At 44.4% G+C, this 24,810-nt stretch overlaps 1 protein-coding gene across 1 annotated transcript in view; it reads left to right on the plus strand.

Annotated features, from left to right (window-relative positions):
* The window catches only part of LOC126481899 (dopamine receptor 2-like), a gene marked incomplete at its 3' end in the record, with an annotated part of 35,211 nt that extends 11,226 nt beyond the window's left edge, over positions 1 to 23,985 (plus strand). The window contains exons 2-4 of the mRNA XM_050105857.1: positions 19,738 to 19,977; positions 22,138 to 22,770; positions 23,941 to 23,985. Coding sequence (XP_049961814.1) covers positions 19,738 to 19,977; positions 22,138 to 22,770; positions 23,941 to 23,985 — 918 coding nt within the window. The remainder of the gene's footprint in view (positions 1 to 19,737; positions 19,978 to 22,137; positions 22,771 to 23,940) is intronic.
* Between the last annotated feature and the right edge of the window lie 825 nt (positions 23,986 to 24,810).

A 24,810-nucleotide genomic window follows, 5' to 3' on the forward strand; every position in this document is an offset into this window, starting at 1 on the left:
TGAATTCTACTCGAAATATTTTCCAAATTTTCCTTCATGTTCTCGGCCACAATAGCTGATGAGCCATGGGGCCTATAGAGACATCCAATTACCATGTTTGATCCTGCTTTAACCATGACCTTCACCCAAATTATTTCACGTTTCCGATCTCCGTCAATTTCCTTCGATACTATTGCACTTTTAATCGCTATAAACAGGCCTCCCCCTTCACTGTCCAGCCCGTCTCTGCGGTATACATTCCAATCTGTATATGCACTAGTCCCCCTTGCGTCTCTGACGGCGCCAACACTGCAGGTTAAGGAGGCGGTAACTCGCAGGTCTGCCACTGACGGGTGTCAGTGACAAGCACTCGCCAACGGCCTTTCCGCCAGATCACCGAAGACACACGATGTCGAACTTAGCTAGACCTTGGATGGATGACCAGCAGAGTCTCATGAGCGCTTTTGGCAAGCGGACCGAACTCAGCCCTTGTGAGGTCATTTGAGGAGTTACTTGACGGATCAACAATGGCTCAAGTCACGAAAATGTTTGGAGAAGCAGTGTGCTCATCTCACCAACCAGCAGTGTGTTTAACCGGATTACAGAAAGCCCACCAATAGGACTTCTCTGGAAGGTGCCACATTCTACTAGTATATTCCAAGAACTTATTTTTCTGTGAATGACAGAATTTCGATTTGTGTTTCTATGAATTATGAATACCACATCGCTTATGATAATTGCCGGTTTAATTCAAGGGCAATGTAGATTATCAATTCAAAATTGCTGTTACTCAGTTCTGCCTCGCTAAAGAGTTATTGAACATCGTGTCTTCTTTGTGTGACATCATGTTGTCCACACCTGTAATGCCTGCAGGGTGCCAGAACCTGGCGGATCATGCCGTGGACACATTGTGGAGGAGGCAGCTCTTAGCAACAGTCCGGCCCAAACAAGAGGTTGTGAACAGCAAGGGAATTTGTCCACGCACCTGCCAGCCGGTGTGACCGTGCGGTTCTAGGCGCTTCAGTCTGGAACCGCGTGACCGCTACGGTCACAGGTTCGAATCCTGCCTCGGGCATGGATGTGTGTGATGTCCTTAGGTTAGTTAGGTTTAAGTAGTTCTAAGTTCTATGAGACTGATGACCTCAGATGTTTAGTCCCATAGTGCTCAGAGCCATTTGAACCATTTGATTTGTCCATGCACCTGAAGGCAGCTGAGAACCTGCACAACCATACAGTTGAACCATAGCCGGCCAGAGGAGGCTGGCAGTTTCTGGAAGCAGGCTGACGGGTGGCACGCCATTTGGAGGAGACTAAGTCAGCAGCGTCAGTGCCAGTTTGCTCAGAATAAGGAAAAGTGAGAGGGCGTCTACAGGGTTCGAAGACCACCCTGCTAGGCACGTAAGTGTGAATTGCGGAGTAGTCACGTAGATATAGATCTGACTTAGCACAGGTGGTCGGCCTGTGACTAGCTGAGGCTAATTCTAGTGGTGGCGATCCGTTGACTCCGTGCAGGGAAACACCTACTACCATAGAATGTGACAAGTCTTTAAACCATCGTAGTAGACTATGGACAAAAGACTTTGGGGGAGTTACAGGAACTTCGGTAAGAGAACAGTGGTGATTCCATGGCCCTTTAACTGTTACCACCATTGCTTTTGATTCACCAAAGGCTGTTTTAACTTTAGTACATTCTGAGTCAGTTCTTCAGACAATCATTTCTTTTTCGATTTCTCCACATTTTTCCATGTTACCATTTCGCCTTAGCTTCCCTGCACTTCCTGTTATTTTATTGATAAGTGACTCGTATTTCTGTATTCCTGAATTTCCCTGAAAATTTTTGTGCTTCTTTAATACTTCACACAGGTGGAGTGATTTATCATCGCAGTGAGTGGAGGCTGTGCGGGGACAGCTTCCTCCTACGCACTTGGGGCCGTGCGGACCTCGCAGAAGGCCTGCGCCTGGAGAGCGGGGCCGGCCGGGCAGACCGGCCACTTTGAGGCAAGGCCGCAGAGCGCTGCGACTCGCTGCAGCATAAATAATTCCGCGCTGCCCTCGAGCGCCGCAGTTTAGCCGCCCGGCCGGGCTCCGCTACTTATGGCGATACCTGAACGAGGCTTGGGGAACTGGCTTTTGACAATAAGCGCCTCAATGCTCAAGTTCTGAGGTTTCTTTTTTTCTTTACCCGTGGAAAGCTGCAATGTTGTTGCGCATGTTGCAGCAAATATGAATAGCCGCGCGGGGTAGCAGAGCTGTCTCAGGCTCCTTGCCATGGTTCGCGTGACTCTCCCCCCCCCCCCCCCATCCGAGTCCTCCCTCGGGTATAGGTGTGTGTGTCGTCCTTAGCGTAAGTTAATTTATGTTAGGTTAAGTAGTGTGTAAGGCTAGGGACCGATGACCTCAGCAGTTTGGTCCCATAGGACCTCTCCACAAATTATAAAAAAATTTAGAGGTAGCTTGCATGAGAGTAAGTAAAGGCGTTTCGCAGGCTTCTGAGACCTGAGCCACACGAGGACACTGAAATGCACAACTGTTTGGAAAAAGTGAAATACTCGGAAGCGATGGTCTGCATTATCCAACGACAAGAGAATGTGTAGAACAGGGGAAACATTATAAGCGATTTAAATTGCAGAGAGGTGGCGTGCGCGTAGGCCCAACAGTGCTCTCTTTTGTGTGACCCGAAATGTCGGTGCGGAGTCGCATTTGAATCTGAAAGGTGTAACTAACTTCGCCTCGCTGACATTACAGTGGAATATCAGCATGTCAGTACGTTCGAAAGAGACAGAATGATTGGTCACCGGGAGAAGGGCATGTGTTGTTCCGTGGCTGATATGGATCACGCTCCTTCCACAGTGAGGTGTGTGTGGAACCAGGGGAGAGAAGAGGGCCACAAACAGCACTGACAGTGTACTGGACGGCACAACGTGACCACAACACGGAGAGGACAGCTTCGTCCATGAAATCCCCCTACATAAGATGGGAAAGGAAGAGGACACTTGGAAGTGTGGACCCACGATAATCCCATCATTTTTCCTTTAACACTTCAGATTTGTTTACAGAATGTATTACAGTAACAAACCGAATACAATACTAACGATACCGAAGAATGACCAGCTGGAATATCGCTAGTGGTTTTATTATTATAATTGATTCAAGTCACTGATCAGAGGCCCCAAGCCACAAACGAGAAATCAGTGTAAATACAAAACTGCAAGACAAAAAGTAAGAAATTCCTTAATTACACCAATTTTGCCTTGTAATAACTAAAAGAATTACTCTCCAAAAACTATAAAAACAAATCGCCACCTACAGCTCTTAAAATGGTTTAAAAAACTTAAATTTATTTCAATGTTAATCAAACTAGCCTTTAAAGGAACACCTGCAGCTGCGGTTATTAATTACCAAATCACTTTTCAGAACATACCAACCATGAAAATTAAGTGCCCACAGTTACGACCCAGCAAGATTTTCTTTTACATGCGTGGAATGAATACAATGCAGAGGTGGCGGCTAAATAGTCAGAAAATCATCTCAAACAGAGAGTAAGCTCAAAGTTTCCAAGTATTAGCACAATAGGTACGAACTGAAATAATCTAATTTAGAAAATCTGAACGTAAGTCATAAACAGGAAAATATTACCCATATCAGGAGAGACATATTGACGGGAAATATTTACATAAGAGCTTGTAAATAAGAGCGTAGGCTAAACAAGCATAACTTAAGAGATACGCTTCTAGCACGCACAGCTCCACCAAGGTAAAGTCGGGCGGCCACAAACACTCCCAAAAACACCATGTCAGTGCGTAATAGCAACACATCCCCACCACGAAGCGCCGCCCCAAACAGGGAACCTGAAATTTGTAAACCTAAAAGCTGTTGACAATCAGCAGTCTGGTGGGACATGAGCTAAAAGATGGAAGTTAATAAAATGTAATTGACCTAAGCCTTAATAACCTAATTACATAAAATATTAAAATCTATCAAATAGTAACGTTACCCAAATTTGCGCAGACACCGCTTAGTGACATAGAACAGTAAAATGATAGCGTAATAAACGTCTCCCCCAAAACAATTTAATTAAACTGGATGAAATCATTAGGCTAGCAAATTTACCTCAGATAGAATAACAGTCATTAAGTCACCTAGGTTACAAAGTCAGAGACGTGTTTGCGCCATACTGAAATTTCTGTGAGGAGCGGAAGCTTAACTTTAGGAGGTGATACTTAGTTGGAAGCATTCACAAATAAAACTCTCTTCCATGGGACTTAGATTTCAGAACGATCTAAAACACAATTTCATCGATGTATATTAGTTCGACAAATTTCCTTAAAATAATTAAAAGATTAAGTAATAAATCCGAGAAAATATCCCAAGACGTTAAAAACAACAGTCTATAAACAAGATTTACCACAGAGGTTATGAGCAATTTAACGGCACTAAACAGCCAATTTCATTATACACTCATGTAACAAAAAACGGCCTGACTGCTCACAGGAAAATGACACTGACTGGAAAGCCACCAGATTTAAAGTACCACAAAACTTGTAGTGTGAACAAGTAACACTAAGGTAAAACTTCAAGTAACACCTATAATGGCAAGCAGCCACCATTATATGTACGGAACAAGCACTAACCAGAAAATGAATCAAACTCGACCAAATCAGTTGTGGCAAAGAATAATTACAACAGATGAACAATTTTTTAAGAGCCATAAAGCGAGAGTCACAGAGACTGACATATCACTGCGCGGCTACCACTGTTTCACTGGCCTACTAGATCAAGAATTCGTTATTCCGTAATATCAGTTCAATACAAACCGCCAGGATCGAGAAGTGCACAATATGAACATAGGAGAAGACAATTCAGTTGAAGCATACTAAAGAGCTTGATGAATACTCGCCGTGGTGAATGCAGTCGGGCAGACCGACTGTATTGTTAAGGCATAATACACAAACACCAAGTGTGACGGTTTGGGGCACCATTGCCTATGACGAGCGATGTCCAATGGTTCAAATGGCTCTGAGCACTATGGGACTCAACATCTGAGGTCATTAGTCCCCTTGAACTTAGAGCTACTTAAACCTAACTAACCTAAGGGCATTACACACATCCATGCCCGAGGCAGGATTCGAACCTGCGACCGTAGCAGTCACGCGGTTCCGGACTGAAGTGCCTAGAACTGCACGGCCACCGCGGCCGGCAAGCAGTGTCCCTTCCTGAGTCTTCAGCAGAACCTAAAGTTATTTTTACATGAGGAAGGTTTCGCAGCCCAAGGTACTACCCCTCCAACAGGTCGTTCCATATGACGAATTACAGCAGAGCAACGCCCGGCAGCATGTGGTGAGGAGTGTGCTTCGAGAAAAGACAGGTACCACTGCTGCCTGCCCTGCCCATTCGCCTGACATGTCACCCATCGAACATGTGTCGGATATATGAAGATGGTATCTGTTCTTTTGGACAAGTCGCTTGTCAAAGTATTCCCCAGCGGCGCTTTCAGCCCCTCTTGCATACATGTCACGATGTCTAGAGGCTCTGACTGCAGCACGTGGTAGCGCTACGCTGTGCTGAATTTCGACAGCCAAATGCATGTACAGGTCTGTACTGCTAATCACTTCTGTAGTGACATCACCTTAATTGGTGGAACAAATTTCATTGCAGACACATCTCTAGGTCTTGGGGTTTCACCGTTTCCAAACAATAATGTAATTCCATGGCGATAAGTAAAAATTTGTGCCGAACTGGGAAGTCAACGAGAATTTACCGCTTTACACGCGCGGTCACCGTAATCGCTTTATTTTTGTTATCATACACAGAAAGTTCAAAATAATAACAAGGTGGAAAACACAACAAAATGTCCCACTGTAGCTTCTGTCCTTTGGATACTAACCTTTATTTTAAGGCCAGTGGACTCATAAGGACCCACCAATGGTTTAACATATGTACAATAATGAAGAAACTTGCGTGACGGCGTTGTATCGGCAAACTGACGACCCTTCTGGTAGTACAAGGTAAGAGCAACGACCACCTGAAGCATCAGAAAATAAACACTGTTCGGTGCCAACATTCCACAGCAGTGACCCAGGTATGTGTTCTCAGAGAACATTCTTATTCAATCGTCCGCTACTAGATGCAAATCAGTGCCCACCTGAATCAGCTTCTCTTACCAGGTACAAACCAGCTTCAGGGGTCGTGGGCGATCCTTTAAGACACTAGTTGAGTAGTTAGCAAAACCCTGACGATTTTTAGAAGAGTATTGCAATTTACTGTGTCGTTCATGTAAGGAAGTCGAAAAGTGAAGCATATCTTTGAGAGCGTCCAGAACAGGGTAGCACACAGGAAGTACTTTGAGCCAGGATCGTCGTATGTGGCTTTGGTTGCGGACAGTAGGTCATAAAGAGTGATGCAGCAATCTGAGCTTAATCGTTAAGGTTGGCACTCGTAGATAGAAAGCGAGCACTTATTTAATTAAAAGTCACTCATCAACAGGTGGTTTACATTCCAGGCGCACTGTGGAATCGGCTAGAGGAATGTCATTCAGTCTCCATCTTGTCAGAAATATTTCAATGACTACGAAGTACCAGGTGGTGCATATCTGCCTCGTGAAATATTTTTGGTGAATCGATTGTCACACCGCAGGCCATACGTCTCCTGGTAGCGTTTCTCAGTTACATTCCGAGCGTGATTCGTCATCAACAGGTAGTCCACATCACACTCTGTAGTTGCCCTCATACGGTGACATAGCTATAATCGAGGAAGAATGTTCTGATGTGGGAGAAAGCAGGCGCGATGTGAGCCAGTGCAACAAGAGGCTGGCAGGATGGAGGCAAAAATTCATCACTGAGGAGATATGTGAAAATTTATCGACTATGGGTCCTTATCTTGATATGGTATTCACGTAAAGAAATGCCATATACACTCTGACATTGATATGACTCACTTGACGGGTGATAGCAGGGCACAAGGGCTCCTGGAGTGGAAGTTAGAACCGAATTGAGGATAAAATGTAACAAACAAAATACAACAAATAGCAGGGTCCTAACCCATAAAAATTTTAATAAGTACAATGCATAAAAACGTGAGTCCAGAATTAAGAATATATATATATATATATATATATATATATATATATATATATATATATATGAAAGGTTCAACAAAGCCTTCATTAAAAGGGGAACTTTAAGCAAAATATATTGGAAAATATTTACTTCATCAAAATTATTGATGAGAAAATATTTTAAGAAACGAGTTAATTTATTAAACCTGGTGCCAAATGGCAAAAGAGAAAGCCCTTTCTTAACTACATACAATTACATCAATTACTGTGCCGTTCCACTCACTACGGCATCTTTCTGAGAGCATAGACAATCCTGACTTCACTAGACGGCAACTACCGAGGCAGCAACATGGACAAAATAATTCCCACTCTACAACACACAAAAAAGCAATAAATTCACGGCTAAGTGTGACGGTACTTGCCTAGCCACAATCCTTTACGAACCATCAGTATACGACGATAAACTATCCAACCAGGGACTGCAAGAATTGTTTCTTCTAATAAAGCTCAACATTGGCCGTTCTTGAGGATAATATAGTCAACACAATTCTCTCTTTCAACTGTCACTCAGGAAAGCGATAATTAATAAAACTACTACTTCGCCTTTCTTACGTAACCACAACAGAAGCAGGTAGCGGGTCATTACCTAATTATGTAAGACAATTCAAGGAAGCACTAGGTAATTAAGAAACAGACTTGCCTAAGCAACACAATTTGGGTGTAAGGTGAAGCAAGAGGCTTTAGATTCTTATTGCGATTTTTATAGCATTTCCAAATTAAGAGTAGTTTAGGAACAACAGCAGAATTACTTGTAGTTAGAACTTGTACTTGCTTCACACAAGAACACCTTAGCGCCTTCCACAGTGATTGCCAAACCATTTACATCACCCTCATGAACAGGTACAACCAAATGATTTTTAAAAAAAATGTAGCACTATGCGAATGCCACGAAGTGGTTCCTTCATTTTCGGAATCAAATCAATGTCACAAGGACTTAAGTCCGGGGAGTACGGCGGATGGTACAGTACTTCCCAGTCCCATCGACTGAACAGAGCACCCGCAGCTTGCGCTGTGTGGGCCCGCGCATTGTTGTGCAAAATGATGGGTGGGTTGCGCAGAATGTGTCGCCGCTTCTTTCGCAAAGCTGGTCGCAGGTGATGCTCTATAAACGAACAGTAACACTGTGCATTCACGGTCTGCCATGGAGGAACGTAATGCGTTAGGGTAGCACCATCACAGTCGTACACGAGAATCATCTTAACTTTCACCACTCTGAGGCACTTTCGACTTTCACGGCGACCCATAATGACGCCAATCGTTAGATTGGCGTTTAAGTTTTGGCTTTGTGGCATTCGATTCAGAACTATTCCAGAGACTCGACAGGCACTACATCACTCCATTCGCACCATCGACAGAACAGGCTCTGCTAACGCTATACTACGCCTTCCACATCGCTGGCAACGGGATCTACTGGCGGCTACTTTGGTGGACAGTACAGGTGCAAACATGTAACTCTTTCGTATCATTTGTGAATAAATAATTTCCACTATATGAGTTCCAACCCTCGTACTACACATACAAAAAAGAATACAATCAGTATCAGCAGCAGTAAAAAGGCTACAGACACTGCGCGATGCCACACGTTAACGGCCTATGGACAGCAACGACTTCCAATGTGATTTCCAACCCCGGTTTCGCTACACCACGCCGTCCCACTCAGCTATGCCGACCCTCTGTGTCCAGTGAAGCCAACAACAACACCCAGCTAGAGTGCTGACTGCCAGCCCATACCAAAATCATCTCACCACTTCGCACGTGAGCGTACTGCCTTCTCCCACTCATCCCCATCAATCTTTCTCTCCAACGTCGTGGCAGACCGACCAACTTGTAGGCAGCCAGTCACACCACGGCAAAGACAAGCCAAATAGAAGAGCAGCCAAACGATCAGAGCCAAAGATAAAAAGGCATTATGTGTCACCACTCCTCCAAAGCATGGTGGGGGTGCTAGGGCATTATGTGGTATCTTGAAGAGAAGTCAATTACTAACTAAGTTTCCAAAGGCTACCTGGTTCTTTTGTGCCATTATTGTAGACATTGGTAGGATCTGCGCCAAATGAGGCATCTGGGGCGCCATGTGGGTGTTAATGAAGGAGACCATTTGGACTATATCTAGAGTTCAGAGCAGGTGGCCTCAGGCGCCTGCACAGAGACCTTCTAACGACGTTTATAGTTTAGTTCAGCAGCATTGTACGGCAGACACCTCTCGTAAATATACCAAAGTGTATCCATCATCTGCAGTGAGATCGCACTCCACTCCTGGAACCCTTTGCCGATTTCCATGACATGTGACTTGACCAAGATCACGTCGCTACCTGCTGCATTTCCATATGACACAACCCATACTAAAGGAACCTGTATCTTCTCTTTAGACTGAGCGAAAAAGAACAGATCTTCCGAAAATCAATGGCACTGCAAATTGTGTCACCTCAGCGTGATTCCCAAAATATACCGCTTTAGCCTACACGGCAGCAGCTCTGTCGCTGTTGCATAGAGAATCATTTGAGAGGGGACAGTTGTGTAAATCGAACATTACATGGGGATGTGTCCTTCCACTCTAACATCAATCGTCACCCTGGATGGGACACCACGGAGAATTCACTTGATCACGTGGTAAATGTGGATGGCCATACTATCTACCACAGCAGCCAAGAAATAATGGCTCACCTCATCAAATGTGCGACTGAAGTACATGGTAACAGCGCACCACACAGCCTTCAGGCTGATGCAAGGTTGATCACATCTCAAAATCCGCTGAGACCCCTCCCAAAGATGTTTGTTCATAAGAAAAAATTGGTGCAAGACTCACTAAAGATGCATCGGCAGAATTCTGATGAAGATCTTGACGTCATCGCAGTGGAGGAGGGTGACTGGACGCTCATATTCAGTATCCAGCTGGTTTGAGCACCAGGATAACTCGAGCTCCATGAGAGCCAGCGGAATGGGGACTTCTAATAACGGCAATTCTTGGTTGACCTCCTTCCATCGCAGGGCCATTAGGTCCTTAAATTTCCCGTAGAGTTCCGACAGAAAACCTTCTGAATGCAGTGATTTATTAACTGCCCCAGTGGCAAGGTCGTCCTTAACATCATTGCTCGTGACCCGTTCCAGAAGGGATGCCAACGCCGTATCACAAGTTTGCCAGCAAGGATCAGGTTCATCATCATGGAACATCTCCTGATATAGTTGGTCATAGTCGTCTATGCACGTATGTGTGATGTCTTCCTGGTTCATCACCCTGCACCATGTGAGAGAACGACATCGTGTGCCGCTGTTCGTCACCTTTGTTGCTGTTCCTAGATAATTTGGCTCATGGAGGGAGGTACTTCGCCAATCCTGCCCTGGAATCGCATCCACACCACAATACATTCAAACCTATGGGGAAAGGGTGAGAATCCTTGCTTTGGCATGACGGTATATTGCCTGGCGATTGGGAGATGGTGGGAGGGCCGTAAGCTCTTGGAGAAGCACGTAATAGAAGCCCATTATATGTCGATGCCAGAGCGATCTTTCCCTACTGTAACCAAACAGCAAATGTCATGAAGTGAGTTTGAGAAACTTTAACTACCATCAAAGTCGCAATGTATAATGCAACAATCGACTTCCACGTCAGGCCCCCAGGCTACGTTCTGGTTGCCTACATTCTTGATACCCAACTTCTTCACACGATCTGTCTCTGGAGGTTGAGTATGCAGATGCACTATGTTCTGAGAAAGCTGTGGGGCAGTGCTCTACTGCTAGAATCGCTGTGACAAGGACAGAGCAGATGGAGATGTGGTCGATTTTCCTGGTGAAATGACTGGTCACATAAGTAAAGCGTGGGCCTTCGTCATACTTCGAAAGTACCAGCTAGATGCAGGTGCTGTACCACGACAGGTGGTTTGCGGCATGGAGTGTAGTTTCGTTGTTTGTCTTCTGAGTCAGAAATTATTAAAGTCGTGACCCATAATGACGCTGTCATAGCGGTCCAAGACGAGATGTATGATTTCTTCCTCACGAAACCGTGAGGAATCCCACATTTACCAGAAGGAACATAGGCATTAACATATCAAGTCCCGTGATTACTTGACGCCAGTCGTCGTTCTCACATCAAGTGCATCACATTAGTTACATCTACTCCATGTCACACAAGAGGCGGCATTCCACTGTCTCCCATAGTAGCAGAGGCAACAACTTGTAGAGGTCTGCGTCCGCCATCCTGAGCATATTCGCCCAACAGTTAAATGTTTGATACATGTGCTTATCATATTGAGATTGATGGAGGCAATCTTTTAGGCTGGCAGCTGGTTTACAGCTTTTCATAACAACATGGGGAGAAGATGTAATCGCAGCAGCAGATCAATCACGCTGAGCTACACCTTCACTGCACAAAATTTCCTGTCTTCTCCCATGCAACAGTCGCCTGTGCGTCCTAGGCCGAATATTCAGTGACAATATCATCCGCCTTTGCCATTGGGTGTCTTCAGAGGGCTCCACAAGCGATATGGCAGCTATGGGGATACTTCTCATTAATGTGTGGCTCGTTCATTGCATTGGTTGGCAATCAACGGCTGTCTGACCAATAGATTCCTGGCTCAGAGGAAGGACCTATGTCACAGTTCAACGTGGAGTCATCCATCAGAATCTCGTTGTGGTGGTGGGAGGTCGCATTTCCACGCGGCTGTGTTGTGGACCCACCGGGTGAGGTCATCTTTCACTTCTTATGCCTCTTTGAGGTCCACTGCTTCCGGTGAGACTGCTCCTCTGTCAGATGATGGGAGTGAACCTCGACGTCAAGGCCATACACAAAGATGGCTGTGGGCAGAACCATTGCAGAAATTCCCATACAGCCATGAGGGTGGTAATGACCTATTCACACAGCATGATGGGGGAACAGCGTTAGTCATTTGTTGTCCATTCTAGTGAAATCTTGACATTGGAGGTTGCCAAACATCGTGTGGCTGGTCAGGCACATGGATCTGACTGGGTCCCATTCAGATCACCGCCACATGTGTGAGAGGTAGATATAGCTGGTAGTGGAAGGCCGCAGATCTGTAGGTGAGAACTGCACAATACATCGCTGCGGACAACCTGAGCAAATTTCGCTCTCTTTTCCACATCCCAACTAGCTCCTCAGTAGATTGTCATTTATTGCTATCCGCGATGTAGAGGTAGGATGGAACATGGTTCCTGAGGTCAATGCATACTTGTCACACTCCATTTAGTACAAGGTTTATAGTGAATTGAGCCCACTTCCCTGCAAAGTAATTTTGAATCATTGTGTAGGGCCTGAGCATAGACGCTACATTGTCAATTGGCATTTCAAGTGGTAGTCCGTGTACTGGAATCGTCCTTAGGTTAAGAACCACGTGATTTACAGTTGCCAGACCAATGTTACCTTCTGAATATTATGACTTGAGCCTGTCCCTCATCTTCTATAAAACTATGTCATATGGGGCATCAGTCACTAATTTAACGTAAGCCACACAGCAGAGATGTTGATTCGAAAATCAGTACATGGGACCTTAACATCGTTTTGAAGAAATCGTTCTACTTCCAGCGCCTTTGGACGTGCATACTCAGACGAGAACCACAATTTCAGCGTCGATATCCGGTAGGAATTGGCAATTAATTTCGGAAGACACTCACTTGCACGAAGGTCACTGAAGCAAGTAAACACCTCGACAGTGTGTGCTGCAGTGAGGACGTAAACAACTCTGTCCGCACTGCCTCATTGCCACTGGCAGACTGCCACTCCTGCTATCCGAGCTTGCTTCACGTTCAGTGAAAATTCTTAACTTATTTCACACTACTTCTCCCATTGTCACCCATTTCCAATACTTTCAGCTGTTATCATGATTTCCACATGAGGCTGGGCCCACGCTGCAATCACTTAAGGTGTTTCATGTAATTCGGTGATGGCCGTGCGGTTAAAGGCGCTGCAGTCTGGAACCGCAAGACCGCTACGGTCGCAGGTTCGAATTCTGCCTCGGGCATGGATGTTTGTGATGTCCTTAGGTTAGTTAGGGTTAACTAGTTCTAAGTTCTAGGGGACTAATGACCTCAGCAGTTGAGTCCCATAGTGCTCAGAGCCATTTGAACCATTTGTAATTCGGTGAAGGCATATACACGTTACTGTTATGTGTATCGTGTTTTGCCTTTCGGACATGTCCAAGAAAAACAAACAGCTCACATATGGTAGTTTGATGTTACGCTACCACAGAGTTTACAGTTCGTTTCAACAGCTTATAGAGAAAGCGCGCTAATCCAGTGATAAGCACTGCTTACTTCAGGACTGGTTGGTGCTATGCAATGACAAAGACCAGAAAGCAAAGAAATGTGTGTCTTAACTATAATAAATCGCGTTCTCAACTCACCATACGAGAAGTTACTGCAGCACCTTCTATCAAAGTTAAATTTTTGTGGCCAATAGTATAGCATCACAGGTTTCACCGTACTACCTCTCACTGACATAGGAGATGCATGGAAACGGTCCCAGTCAGTGAGATGCGTGCAAACGATCTGAGTCAGTGAGTTATTTTCTGCGAAAGGGCCATGTCACTACTGTCACTGACACAGGAGATGAATGGGAGGAGCAGAAGGAGGAAATAAGTGTTTAATGTCCCGTCGGTAACGACGTCATTAGAGACGGAGCACAAGCTCCGATTAGGGAAGGATGGGGAAGGAAATCGGCCGTACCCTTTCATAGAAACCACCCCGGCATTTGCATAAGTGACTTAGGGTAATCATGGAAAACCTAAATCAGATTGGCCGGACAAGGCTTTGAAGTCCTCCCGAATGCGAGTCCATTGTGCTAACCACTGCGCCACCTCAGTCGGTAGGAGATGAATGGGAATTATTTCAGTCGGAGAATTACTTTCTGAGAATGGGCAATGTTATGTTCTCTGATGAATGTACGTACACAAATAATGGTTCAGTGAGGGGTCATATTGTATATTTGTGGGCACAGTCGACAGTAAAAGGAGGGCCATTAACGTGTGTTGTGGAATCGCTGGAGACGAAACCATTGATATACCTACTTTCCAGGTACTCTGAGAAGTGAGGTGGTTCAAATGGCTCTGAGCACTATGGGACTTAACTTCTGAGGTTATCAGTCCCCTAGAACTTAGAACTACTTAAACCTAACTAGCCTAAGGACATCACACACATCCATGCCCGAGGCAGGATTTGAACCTGCGACCGTAGCGGTCACGCGGTTGCAGACTATAGCGCCTAGAACCACTCGGCCACCCCGGCCGGCGAAGTGAGATGTTTCGAGCATTTATCATGAACGGTTCAGGTGCTCTCCTTGAATGTGGGTGCAGAACTGTTCTCCCCTTCCCATTCTGCGAGTGGTGTGCAAGAAATGAGTAACAGGATTCCTAGAAGATAAGTAGGACACCATGGTTCTCAGTAATGACCTGCACGTCGCCTGATTTAGAACCATGAGATGTCTTTCTGTGCATGTATCTAAATAATGATGTGTATTGCCAGAACTCACAACCCTAGATAACTTTAAAAACGGGCACTGAGGAAGCTTGTCGCGACATTATATCTGCAGATCTTTTAGAACGCACACGTACGTTCAGAAAAACGAGCACTCGTTTGAAAACTTTACTTAAATGTACATTCCACCACCAGAAAATCCATTTGAACATAGCCAGTTGGGTAGAATATGTATCATCCGTCCTTAACACTTCGAAATTTTCTAGCTCACTATCTAAAATTGAGAAAAATTTGAGTCAAATCGAACTGTATACACTTCGTTCAAATACTTCAACTACATGATATAAATAAATAATGTCCTATTCAAAAAGTTATACCTCGTTGGTGTAAATCTCTTGAAAATAATTAAGTAAACTATGCTCGTAAACCCCAGGTAGGGTGTTGCTTACGTTTATGTATCTAAATAAATACTCATTCACTTTTTTTTTGTACGTTTAGGAGTAAAGCACCTTTTGTCTTTGGTAATAAAGGAAAGACTTCAAATGATGACGAAAGAAAGAAATATAAGAACATTTAGCGATAGACAGGAGTATAGCGATTTGAATCATTTAAGAACGAAATAAACAGGAAGTGCAGCAAGTGAAGGTGAAATTGCGCCAGGAAATATGCAGAAAAATCTAAAGAAACCGTCATCTCATGGTCTGATTCAGCACGTAAAAAGGTTAAAACACTATCGATGATACGAAAAGTGAAGACGTCAACATTAAGAACGTGAATTCCACTGTTAAACACACAGGACAGGAAGGAGGAAGAGGACATGTATGATGACGTAATAGAAGTGAACATGGGAGCCGATATTCCGTTTAGCAGAGCTTAGGAAGACGTGCGATGAAATAAGGCAAAAGGCATGGGTAACATTGCTTCGGAATTTTTGCCATTGGTGGAGATGGCAACCAAACCAAAACCAAAAATGTGGTGTAGATATTCTGAGACTGGAAGATATACCAACAGGCTTTCGGAAAAATATCAGCCACAGAATTTCGAAAATGTTAATGGTCAGATAAGTGGTAGAACCATCCCACAAAAACTCAGCAGTAGATATATCCAAGTTTATTACAGGAGTAACACACAGTAGAAATTTAATCTCTGTTGGCAAATGCACCAGAGCGGTAGTTGTGATGTAGCGCATGATAATGGAATCTTATGGAAAATAAAGACCGCTAGCTGGATTTATCGACTTAGCAAGAGTGTTCACTAGTTTTAAATATTGCAAGATTTATAAATTACCTGCTAAGGACATGAGTGCTAAGTTCGGAGGAGATGTCCCGTGTATTTTGGAGTAAAGCTTTCAGGACGGGTAACGAGTTGTGCTTGGGTAGCTCAGATGGTACAGCATTTGCCCGTGAATGGTAAAGGTCCGCAGTTCGAGTCTCGGTCCGGCGTAAGGTTTTAATCTACAGGAAGTTTCTTGTCAGCGCTCACTCCGCCATAGAGTGAAAATATCATTCTGGAAACATCCCCCGGCTGTAGCTAAGCCATGTCTCCGTAATATCCGTTCTTCCAGGAGTGCCAGTTCTGCAACGTTTGCAGGGGAGCTTCCGTGAAGTTTGGAAGGTAGGAGACGAGGTACTGGCAGAAGTAAAGCAGTGATTAACTAAAGTATCTTCACTGTCCGAGCTGTTCAATAACTACATTCTTCCAGTTCAGCTTCCCATCAGTATGTACTGTATATAAAAAATGTGGAGCATTTTTTTGTTCACTGACTCTTGTTCGTGTGCTATATCAGTTAGCAGTAAGACTATTTACTGTACAAAACGGAATATATCGTGTATTCTCAAAATTTAAGGAGAGTCCATTCTCAGATAGTCATTTAATTATTCTTCGACAACTGTCGGTATCAATCTCTTCTGTTGCTTCCCTCTAGTGAGATAGATGATAACGCTACTATCGCCGAATAAAAGTCTCAATGATGCTTGATGAATGTTAAATTGAACATCATTCACATATACAGGATGTCTCTCCAAAGAGTCATCAGGCGCGTTTTTCCTAGTCTTTATATATGCAATATTCTTTTCACAACGTCTAGCTGGAGCAAGCCCAAACCAGTGCTGCTCATCACGTCTTTAATGTAACGCCAAGCGTTGATAGAAATCGTTGGTTTGAATTCCAATACCAACAAAACGATTTTTAAAGTGGAATTTTACATTTCCATTCGGCAGAGCGGCTGCAGATTAGTGAAACAAGAAGAATAACATGTACATCAGTAGTGACATCACTGCAACTGGCCCGCGGTTACTCCTATTGTCACACGGAAGTTCTACTCACTCTCTGCTCTAGTACCGATTTTCCATCATGTTTTACTGTTCTGTTAATAGACGCCATGTGGAGAGGCCGCTTGGTCTGAGACGCCATGCCACGGATTGTGCGGCCCCTCCTGCCGGAGGTTCGAGTCCTCCCTCGGGAATGAGTGTGTGTGTGTTGTCCTTAGCGTAAGTTAGTTTAGGTAGCGTGTAAGTCAAGGGACCGATGACCTCTGCAGTTTGGTACCTTTGGAATTCACACATTTTTTCTTAATATATATAGGTAAAACGAATTTCACAACAGTACAATTTGATAGCGTTCTCTCGAATGGGGACGTAAAATTACGACTTAAAAATCGTTTTATTTTAATCGTGAAACAAAACAACGCATTCCGTCCATCCCGGACGTCGTATGAATAATTTACTGAGTAGGATTTGTATGGAATGACACCAGCTACTCACTGCGATAACTAAATTGCTAACATCAAGCGAAACACCATATAAAATGAGGAATTTTGATACTTTCTTTATTTCATCCGTCTCAATTTGCTGCAGTGTTTACTGGTTTCGGGCTGACACGCCCGTTCTCAGAACACACACCTAAAAATTACAAAGCACGTGGTATACAGCGTTTAAATACGGTATGCGTGTGCATATTAGAGGTACGTACATGCTTATGGACACACCTTGTTATTAACTGTAACTAGTCATACAATATGGTGGCACAATAAGTCAAACTGTGGGCAACGAGTTAATGTTTACTGTTTCACCTGACTGACACAACCAAAGTTACAAGTATTAGTTTCGATAAGCTCCAGAACACTTGGATAGGTGTCGCCCTCACACATATGCCCATGCACATATGGTTGCCTATTAGTCGTCTATGGTACTGGCACACCCACTGTATTTTTTGATAACATTGTTTAAAAAGCAGCAAAATATGAATTTCACATTACCGGATATATTAACAATTTTGTTTCACAAAATATCGTAACATCCGAATCAAAATATCTATTATACATTACAGGCAATTTTAACAAATTTGTTACAAAATATAGTACCATCCAAATGAAACGCAAAAAGCCAGGAGATAACCGTGGGCACCCCTGTCTCTAACCCTGTATTTTTACTGCAGGCAAAGTACCAAATAATACTTCATTCCATACAATGCATCACTGCTGAAATCAAAAATGCTTTCTAAAATTTTTTATTCTATGTTATGTACATACTGTCCAGTGAAAAAAATAAACTGAAAGACATAGAACAGTTACATCTTCTTTAAATCAAATTATTTCCGTAACCTTTAGTAACAAATCCACAGTTACGCAATAAATAAACATTACACAGCACCATGTTGAGGTTCATCCGATGCATTCGTCAAACATGATACGAAGGTCATTTGTACTAGTACTTTGATCATACATGCTTAATGTTGTATGTAAAAGTATTGCATTAAAATGCTGGTAGTTCAGCATCACATAGGTTTACATTACGAAAGATCGTGTTACAAACACAGAGAGAAGTTATCAGATTTCTTCAAGGTTGTGGACCTACTATCCCATTCCAGCATACCTCGAAACAGCTAACCAGAGAAAATGTACCAGACAACCTACAGAAGGAACCACTTGCAAGGAATAGGAGTGGGCCGAAAATAGAACGTTGTGATACTCCCTTCGTGATTTTCCCAGTCACTACAAATTTTACCATCTCAGCATAGTTTGAATTATTCACCACATGTTTGTTAAATATGATTCACACCAGTATTGTGTTAAGGCATAAAACCTAAGTTTCGTAAAAGAGTACCATGTTCTACGCAATTGAAGCCCTGGAAAGATCAAGGAAAAAAAAAGACGTACACACACAAGAGGCTATGTTCTACAATGAGGTGAGAAAGTCGTAGGATAGCGATATACACATATAAAGATAATGGTAGTTTCAATAGACAAGGTAGAAAAGGGAAGCGCATTGGTGGAGCCGTCATTTGTACCCAGGCACCAAATTTCTGGCATTACCTCACACCTCGGACGACGCTGTGGCCAACGGCCTTCACTTAACGACTGAGAGATGCTGCATTTGCGTAGAGTTGTCAGTGCTAACAGACAAGCAACAGTGCGTGTGAATGTGGGACGTACGAGGAACGTATCCGTTAGGACACTACGACATTGCCTACAGCGCCTCTCCTAGGCTCAGACCGTATCGGTTGGACCTAGACGGCTGAAAAACCGTGGCCTGGTCAGATGAACCCCGATTTCAGTTGGTAACAGCTGGTGGTTGGTTTCGAATGTGGTGCAGACCCGTCAAGCCACGGACCCCAGTTGGCTAAATGTCATAGTGCAAGCTGGTAACCGCTCCATGAAGGTACGGTCTGTGCTTAAATGGAGTGGACTGGGTCCTCTGGTCCATCTGAATCAATCATTGACTGGAAATGGTTATGTTCAGCTGCTTGGAGAACATTTGCAACTATTCATTACGTCCAAGATCCCAAACAACGATGTAACATTTATAGATGAAAATACTTCAGGTCACTGGAAAACAATTGTTCGCGGTTGGCCTGAGGAATCCGGCGATTGATTGACCAGCCACATAGCTCGATATTAAACCCATCGAACATATATGAGACATATCCGAGAGGTCAGTTCGTGCTCAAAATCCTGCACAAACCACCTTTCGCCATTATCGATGACTATAGAAGCAGCCTGGGTCAAAATTTCTACAGGGGACTTTCAACGACTTGGGTCGATGCCTTTTCGAGTTGCTGCACTACGGCGGGCAAAAGGAGATCCTACACGATATTAGGTGTCCCATGACTTTTGACACTGCAGTTTATTATTTCAGCCCTGAGTGAATGTGTAAGTAACATTCTCAGTCAAACAACCCTCCCGGACTACAGCCGGTCGCAGCCTGCAACCCGGCGTCACGCAGTGGCGGTTTCCGCGAACTCGCACGCGCGTGCGCCGTCGGCTGGCGGGCTGCCCGCCGCGGCGGCTGTGGCCACCCCGTGCGCCGCGCACAGTAGTCGCTGCGCCCCTGGCCGCCCGCGCGGACGCTGCCCGCACAGCAGCTGCGCCTGCGTGCCGCCCGCACAATGCGGCCGCCCCCGCCAACGCCACCTCCGAATGTGACGCCGCCTCACGTGACTCCCGCCTCAGCACGCACCGGCGCGCCAGTCGCTCGTTTCGCGGGCCGCGGTCTCGGGCGCTAATCGCTCGCACCTCACCGAGTCGTTATCGCGGCGATCCGTACCGCTGTGCTCACAGTGACACGATACAGACTAATAGCGGAAGCGAGGTGACATAGCCCGGAAATGCTGACGAAGTGTTCCTGTAACTGCATGTCGTGGTGAATTCTGCGATAGGAAATTCGTTTATGTTAAAATTTTGTGTGTTCTTCAGGCAGTATCCGTGCATCATACGTTGCATTCTATACATTTGCGAAACTGTAGCATAAACACCGGACCTGTCAGTCTGATAACATTTAAATGTGTCAACTGTCGTTCTACAGCAGGATCGTTGAGGGAAAATAGCTGTATTCCAATTAAAAAATAATTTTCGAGTAATAAAAATAAACACATCGCAAACATCCTAAATATAAATCAGTTTGACCCCGCACATTTATATTCACGTAAATCTTGTTATTCAAACCACTTGTTGAAATACATTTTACATTCGCCGAAGTAATATTGTCGCCACATGTCCTTCCTCTGATAGAAGTTATTGCTGAGTGGTGATATAAAAGAAATCTTAGCTGAATGTCCATATACAGACGTCGCCTGCTTGATACACCTTTCTGCAAATAAACCTTGTATCGGAGATGCACTAGCTTCAACTTCGTTTCTTATCAACGCACCGACGACAGACCTACCGTATTTAATGAATACGTCGGCATTCTCACAGTAAATATTCTTTTATTAATAATGAGACGAAGAGAGAAGCAATACTCCTCTGTTTTCCCGAAAAAACATATGTTCAACATCGAACTCGAAATTTTTCGGAAGCAACTCTCAGTGTTTATTTCTCTGAGTCAGATTCTGCGAGTGCAGTCAACATACTGGATCGTCCTGTTTACGATTCACATTGTCTACGTTTAAAGTGTTCGTAAGTTACAAATAGTTAACGTTAGTTGATGAAAATTTTAAAATATTATATAGTTGTTGTTGTCAGGAAGTGCGGTCACTTTGATCTGAATCACTGTTAAAAATTCTTTTTCACATTGCACGCAGAAACAATTTCGTGTTGGTGAGACATAATTTTTTCAAGCCTGGAATGAATATTTATAATCTGTGCAGAGGTGTATGATCAGTACACATGTTTGTAGGATATAAGTATTCAATAAAACCGTCATAAGAACTAGGCCCTTTTGGCCTGTTTCAGTTTGCTCAGCTGCATAAACAACATACGTAATAAAACGCTGTCCCAGTTGTTAATAATTGCAGAATCCTCTAAAAGAACAGAAATTTACGTCATAAGTAGTTTGTCCATCATAAAATGCGAAATTAATTTGCAGGTGCGTTGGCGCCCTACAAATCAAACGAGAATACACAGTGTTGAAGAAATATGTCTTCGCAATTCTGTTTGTATACCTTCATTAAAGAATAAGGAGACTGTAAATACATCTTCAGTAGTAGAAATTTTGAGTCATAAGGTCTTCTAAAGGGAGAAAGAAAAAAGAACTTTACTACAGGAATATCGCTACTCCTTTCCTGCAAAGAGCTGTTGAAGGATTTGTTTTTAGCACCTTTCATCGTACAAACTGTATCTCAGATAAAAAAAAAAAACATAATTTGTAAACCATAGTGGAAGGGAACTTGGAAATATCTATGAAGGTGCTGTGACGTATCTTTCGTTCGTCTTCTAGGATGTGTAGTGCTATTGAAGGGAAGAAAGGGAAATATGACAAAGACTTGACATTCGGACGTTGACATAAGCACCAGTGAAAGTGAAGTATTTCGCTGTTTGTAAAACTGTAGTAGTGCACGTTGATCGATTTCGGAAGTCTGGTTTTCGACAGTGCTTGACTATCGGCACTTCGACGGTCGCGTCCTGCTGCTGAGGCTGTAGTGGTGCACAGTGCCTATAGAGGAACCTCGCGGCACTGCAGAGCAACAAGTGATTTACAAGCAGGGCGGCAGGAAGAGATGCCGAGCGCGGGCGAATGCTAGCGCACCGCCGGCGGAGGCTCGGCTGCCTGGAGGCGGCGTCGGCAGCAGCGGCGGGGGCGGCGGCGGTGGCGGCGGACGGGGCCGCGATGGACGCCGCCGCCGGCAACCTGACGGCGGTCAACGCGACGGCCGCCCCCGGCGCCGGCGCCGCCTCCGGCCCGGAGGAACTGTGGCAGACGCTGGTGCGCGAGCGGGCGCCGTTGGCCGCGCTGCTGCTGCTCTTCTCTGCGGCCACCGTCTTCGGCAACGGTCTCGTCATCGTGGCGGTGGCGCGCGAGCGCTACCTCCACACCGCCACCAACTACTTCGTCACGTCGCTCGCCGTCGCTGACTGCCTCGTCGGGCTCGTCGTGATGCCGTTCAGCGCCGCCTACGAGGTCGCCAACCACGCATGGTTCTTCGGAATTGACTGGTGCGACGCGTGGCGCTCGCTGGACGTGCTGGCGAGCACGGCGTCCATCCTGAACCTGTGCGTCATCTCGCTGGACCGCTACTGGGCCATCACGGACCCTTTCTCGTACCCCGCGCGGATGACGGGGCGGCGCGCGGCAGCGCTCATCACGGCCGTGTGGGTGTGCTCCGGCGCCATCTCGTTCCCCGCCATCGCGTGGTGGCGCGCCGTGCGGCCCGAGCACGTGCCGCCCTACAAGTGCCCCTTCACCGAGAACCTCAGCTACCTCATCTTCTCATCCACCATCTCCTTCTACCTGCCGCTCTTCGTCATGGTGTTCACCTACTACCGCATCTACCGCGCTGCCGTCGTCCAGACGCGGTCGCTCAAGCTGGGCACCAAGCAGGCGAGTGGCTCTTGATGTTCTTCCTGAGTTATGAGAATGTTATGAAAAGGATAAATTGCTACTCACCGTACAGAATAGATGCTAGAGTCGCAGCTTGGCGCCGGCATATGCGTGTGTATATGTTGTCTATTTCAGAAGCTCTTCTGGCCGACAGCTCACGTGTTTTTAGTAGTAATTACGTCATGTATTTCTGCGACTCAACATCTCCGCTATACGGCGAGTAGCAATCTATGCTTTTCATTATTCTCTCATTATTCCATGGATTTTCCGCTCTGTGATTATTGCTAAACTATTTTTCATGGTGGGTTCTACCTATTAACCTATGCCACCAGCTAGTCTCTACATTTTCTCTCTTAATATGAAATATGTGCCTCTTCTTGGTGAAACGTTTACAGTTTGTATCATAACTAACTTAGCGTCCGCTACTTCGCTCGCGTAAACTGTATTGTCTACACAGATTTTATTTTTGTTTCCATTCAATGGAATTTTTACGTTGTTCACAATTTGCAACACATTTTAACGTTTTCACGCTACTCAAGGCGATAGAGGTACGGCCTTTTCAGAAAATACTTCTGATCAAAATGTAATATTGGCAGCCCGAGTCCAAGGCTTATGTTAATCATGCTTTTGCGTTTTTATGGTGATATTTCCATAAACACTCCCATGCACTAACACGTATTTCATTATATCTAACCGAGAGATGGAATATAAGTTTTCGAAGATTAAAAACTTTTTTAATATAACGAAATACTTCCTTAAAAATTTTCGTCATTTATTTCACTCCTATTGGGGTTAAATTTCCAAAAATGCTGAATCATGCTTTTCTTTATTTCTGATGGAGAAACCAAATACGAATTTTCGTAGGTCTAGCTTTAAAATTGCGTTTATAGCGAAATATTTAAAAAAAATTCATCTCTTATTTCACCGCCTTTGGAATGGAATTTCTAAAAATCCCAACTGAAATGACGCCTGGAGTAAAAGATAAACGAAGATCAGCAACTCCTCCATATTTCAAGTCTCTATCCTTAGGGTTTGGGCTACATTTAGCAGAAGCAAACGAACCGTTTGCTAAGCAATTACGAATTTGTGCCCAACTACATGTCGACTTAATCCAATAGTTTACATATAAAATAGATTTGTACTAACCAGGACAATATTGCGTATCGAAGTCATACGCAGCTTGTTATCACACATTCGCAAGTACTTCGCAAAGACTTCTCTGCGACCGGATATTCATAAGAAAGTTGTTGCTTCCATTACTGTAGGATTTCACCTGTGTGAACTGTGGCTATTAATTATGACACCCTGGGAATTTAGGACCTTAACAAATGCATTACGTGATTTAAATGGTTGAGGAACCCCAAAAACACAAATTGGGGCAAAAAAGGTTGTCAATGTTTAGTACGTACAGAAAATGGTCCATTTAGATACATGATTTCGCTTTTATGATACATGATTTCGCCTCTATGGGACGATGGGACGTCGAAATTTGAAAAAAATGGGACGTCAAAGCTTCTTAAGACAAACTTTGGTGTCCTAACAGGTGATGCAGCCGTTTTGCCATCCGTGTGAAGTGGACACCGGGACTGCGCCTTCGTCCTCCTTCCGCTGCCGACTAATGGAATGCACATCTCATTAAGAAAGGCATATTTGTGAGTTGTTTCCAGCTCTTGAGGGCGTTTGTCACAACTTCGTACACAAGCCTTTCGATTGTTGTATAACTCTTCTTTTAAATTTCTTCTTTGCTTATCCTCCCTTATTCGATTTTCACATTCTTCATTAGGTATTACTCATTTTCTGTTGTTGGGGGCTGCCAAGAAAGAAATTTCCTTGGCAGTCATTCAACCCCTAATATCACACGCCCTTATCATTGTATACACCGTTGTTCCACACTCTCGGCGGTACATGAAATGACAATGAAATCTAGACCTTCAGCTGCTTACAGACGTTGATAAATATCAGCGCGGACATTTGAAAATGTGAACTCCGACCGGAACTCGAACCCGGGATCTCCTGCTTACATGGCAGACGCTCTGTCCG

The sequence above is a fragment of the Schistocerca serialis genome, chromosome 5, assembly GCF_023864345.2.
Source record: "Schistocerca serialis cubense isolate TAMUIC-IGC-003099 chromosome 5, iqSchSeri2.2, whole genome shotgun sequence".
Classification (NCBI taxonomy): Eukaryota; Metazoa; Arthropoda; class Insecta; order Orthoptera; family Acrididae; genus Schistocerca; species Schistocerca serialis.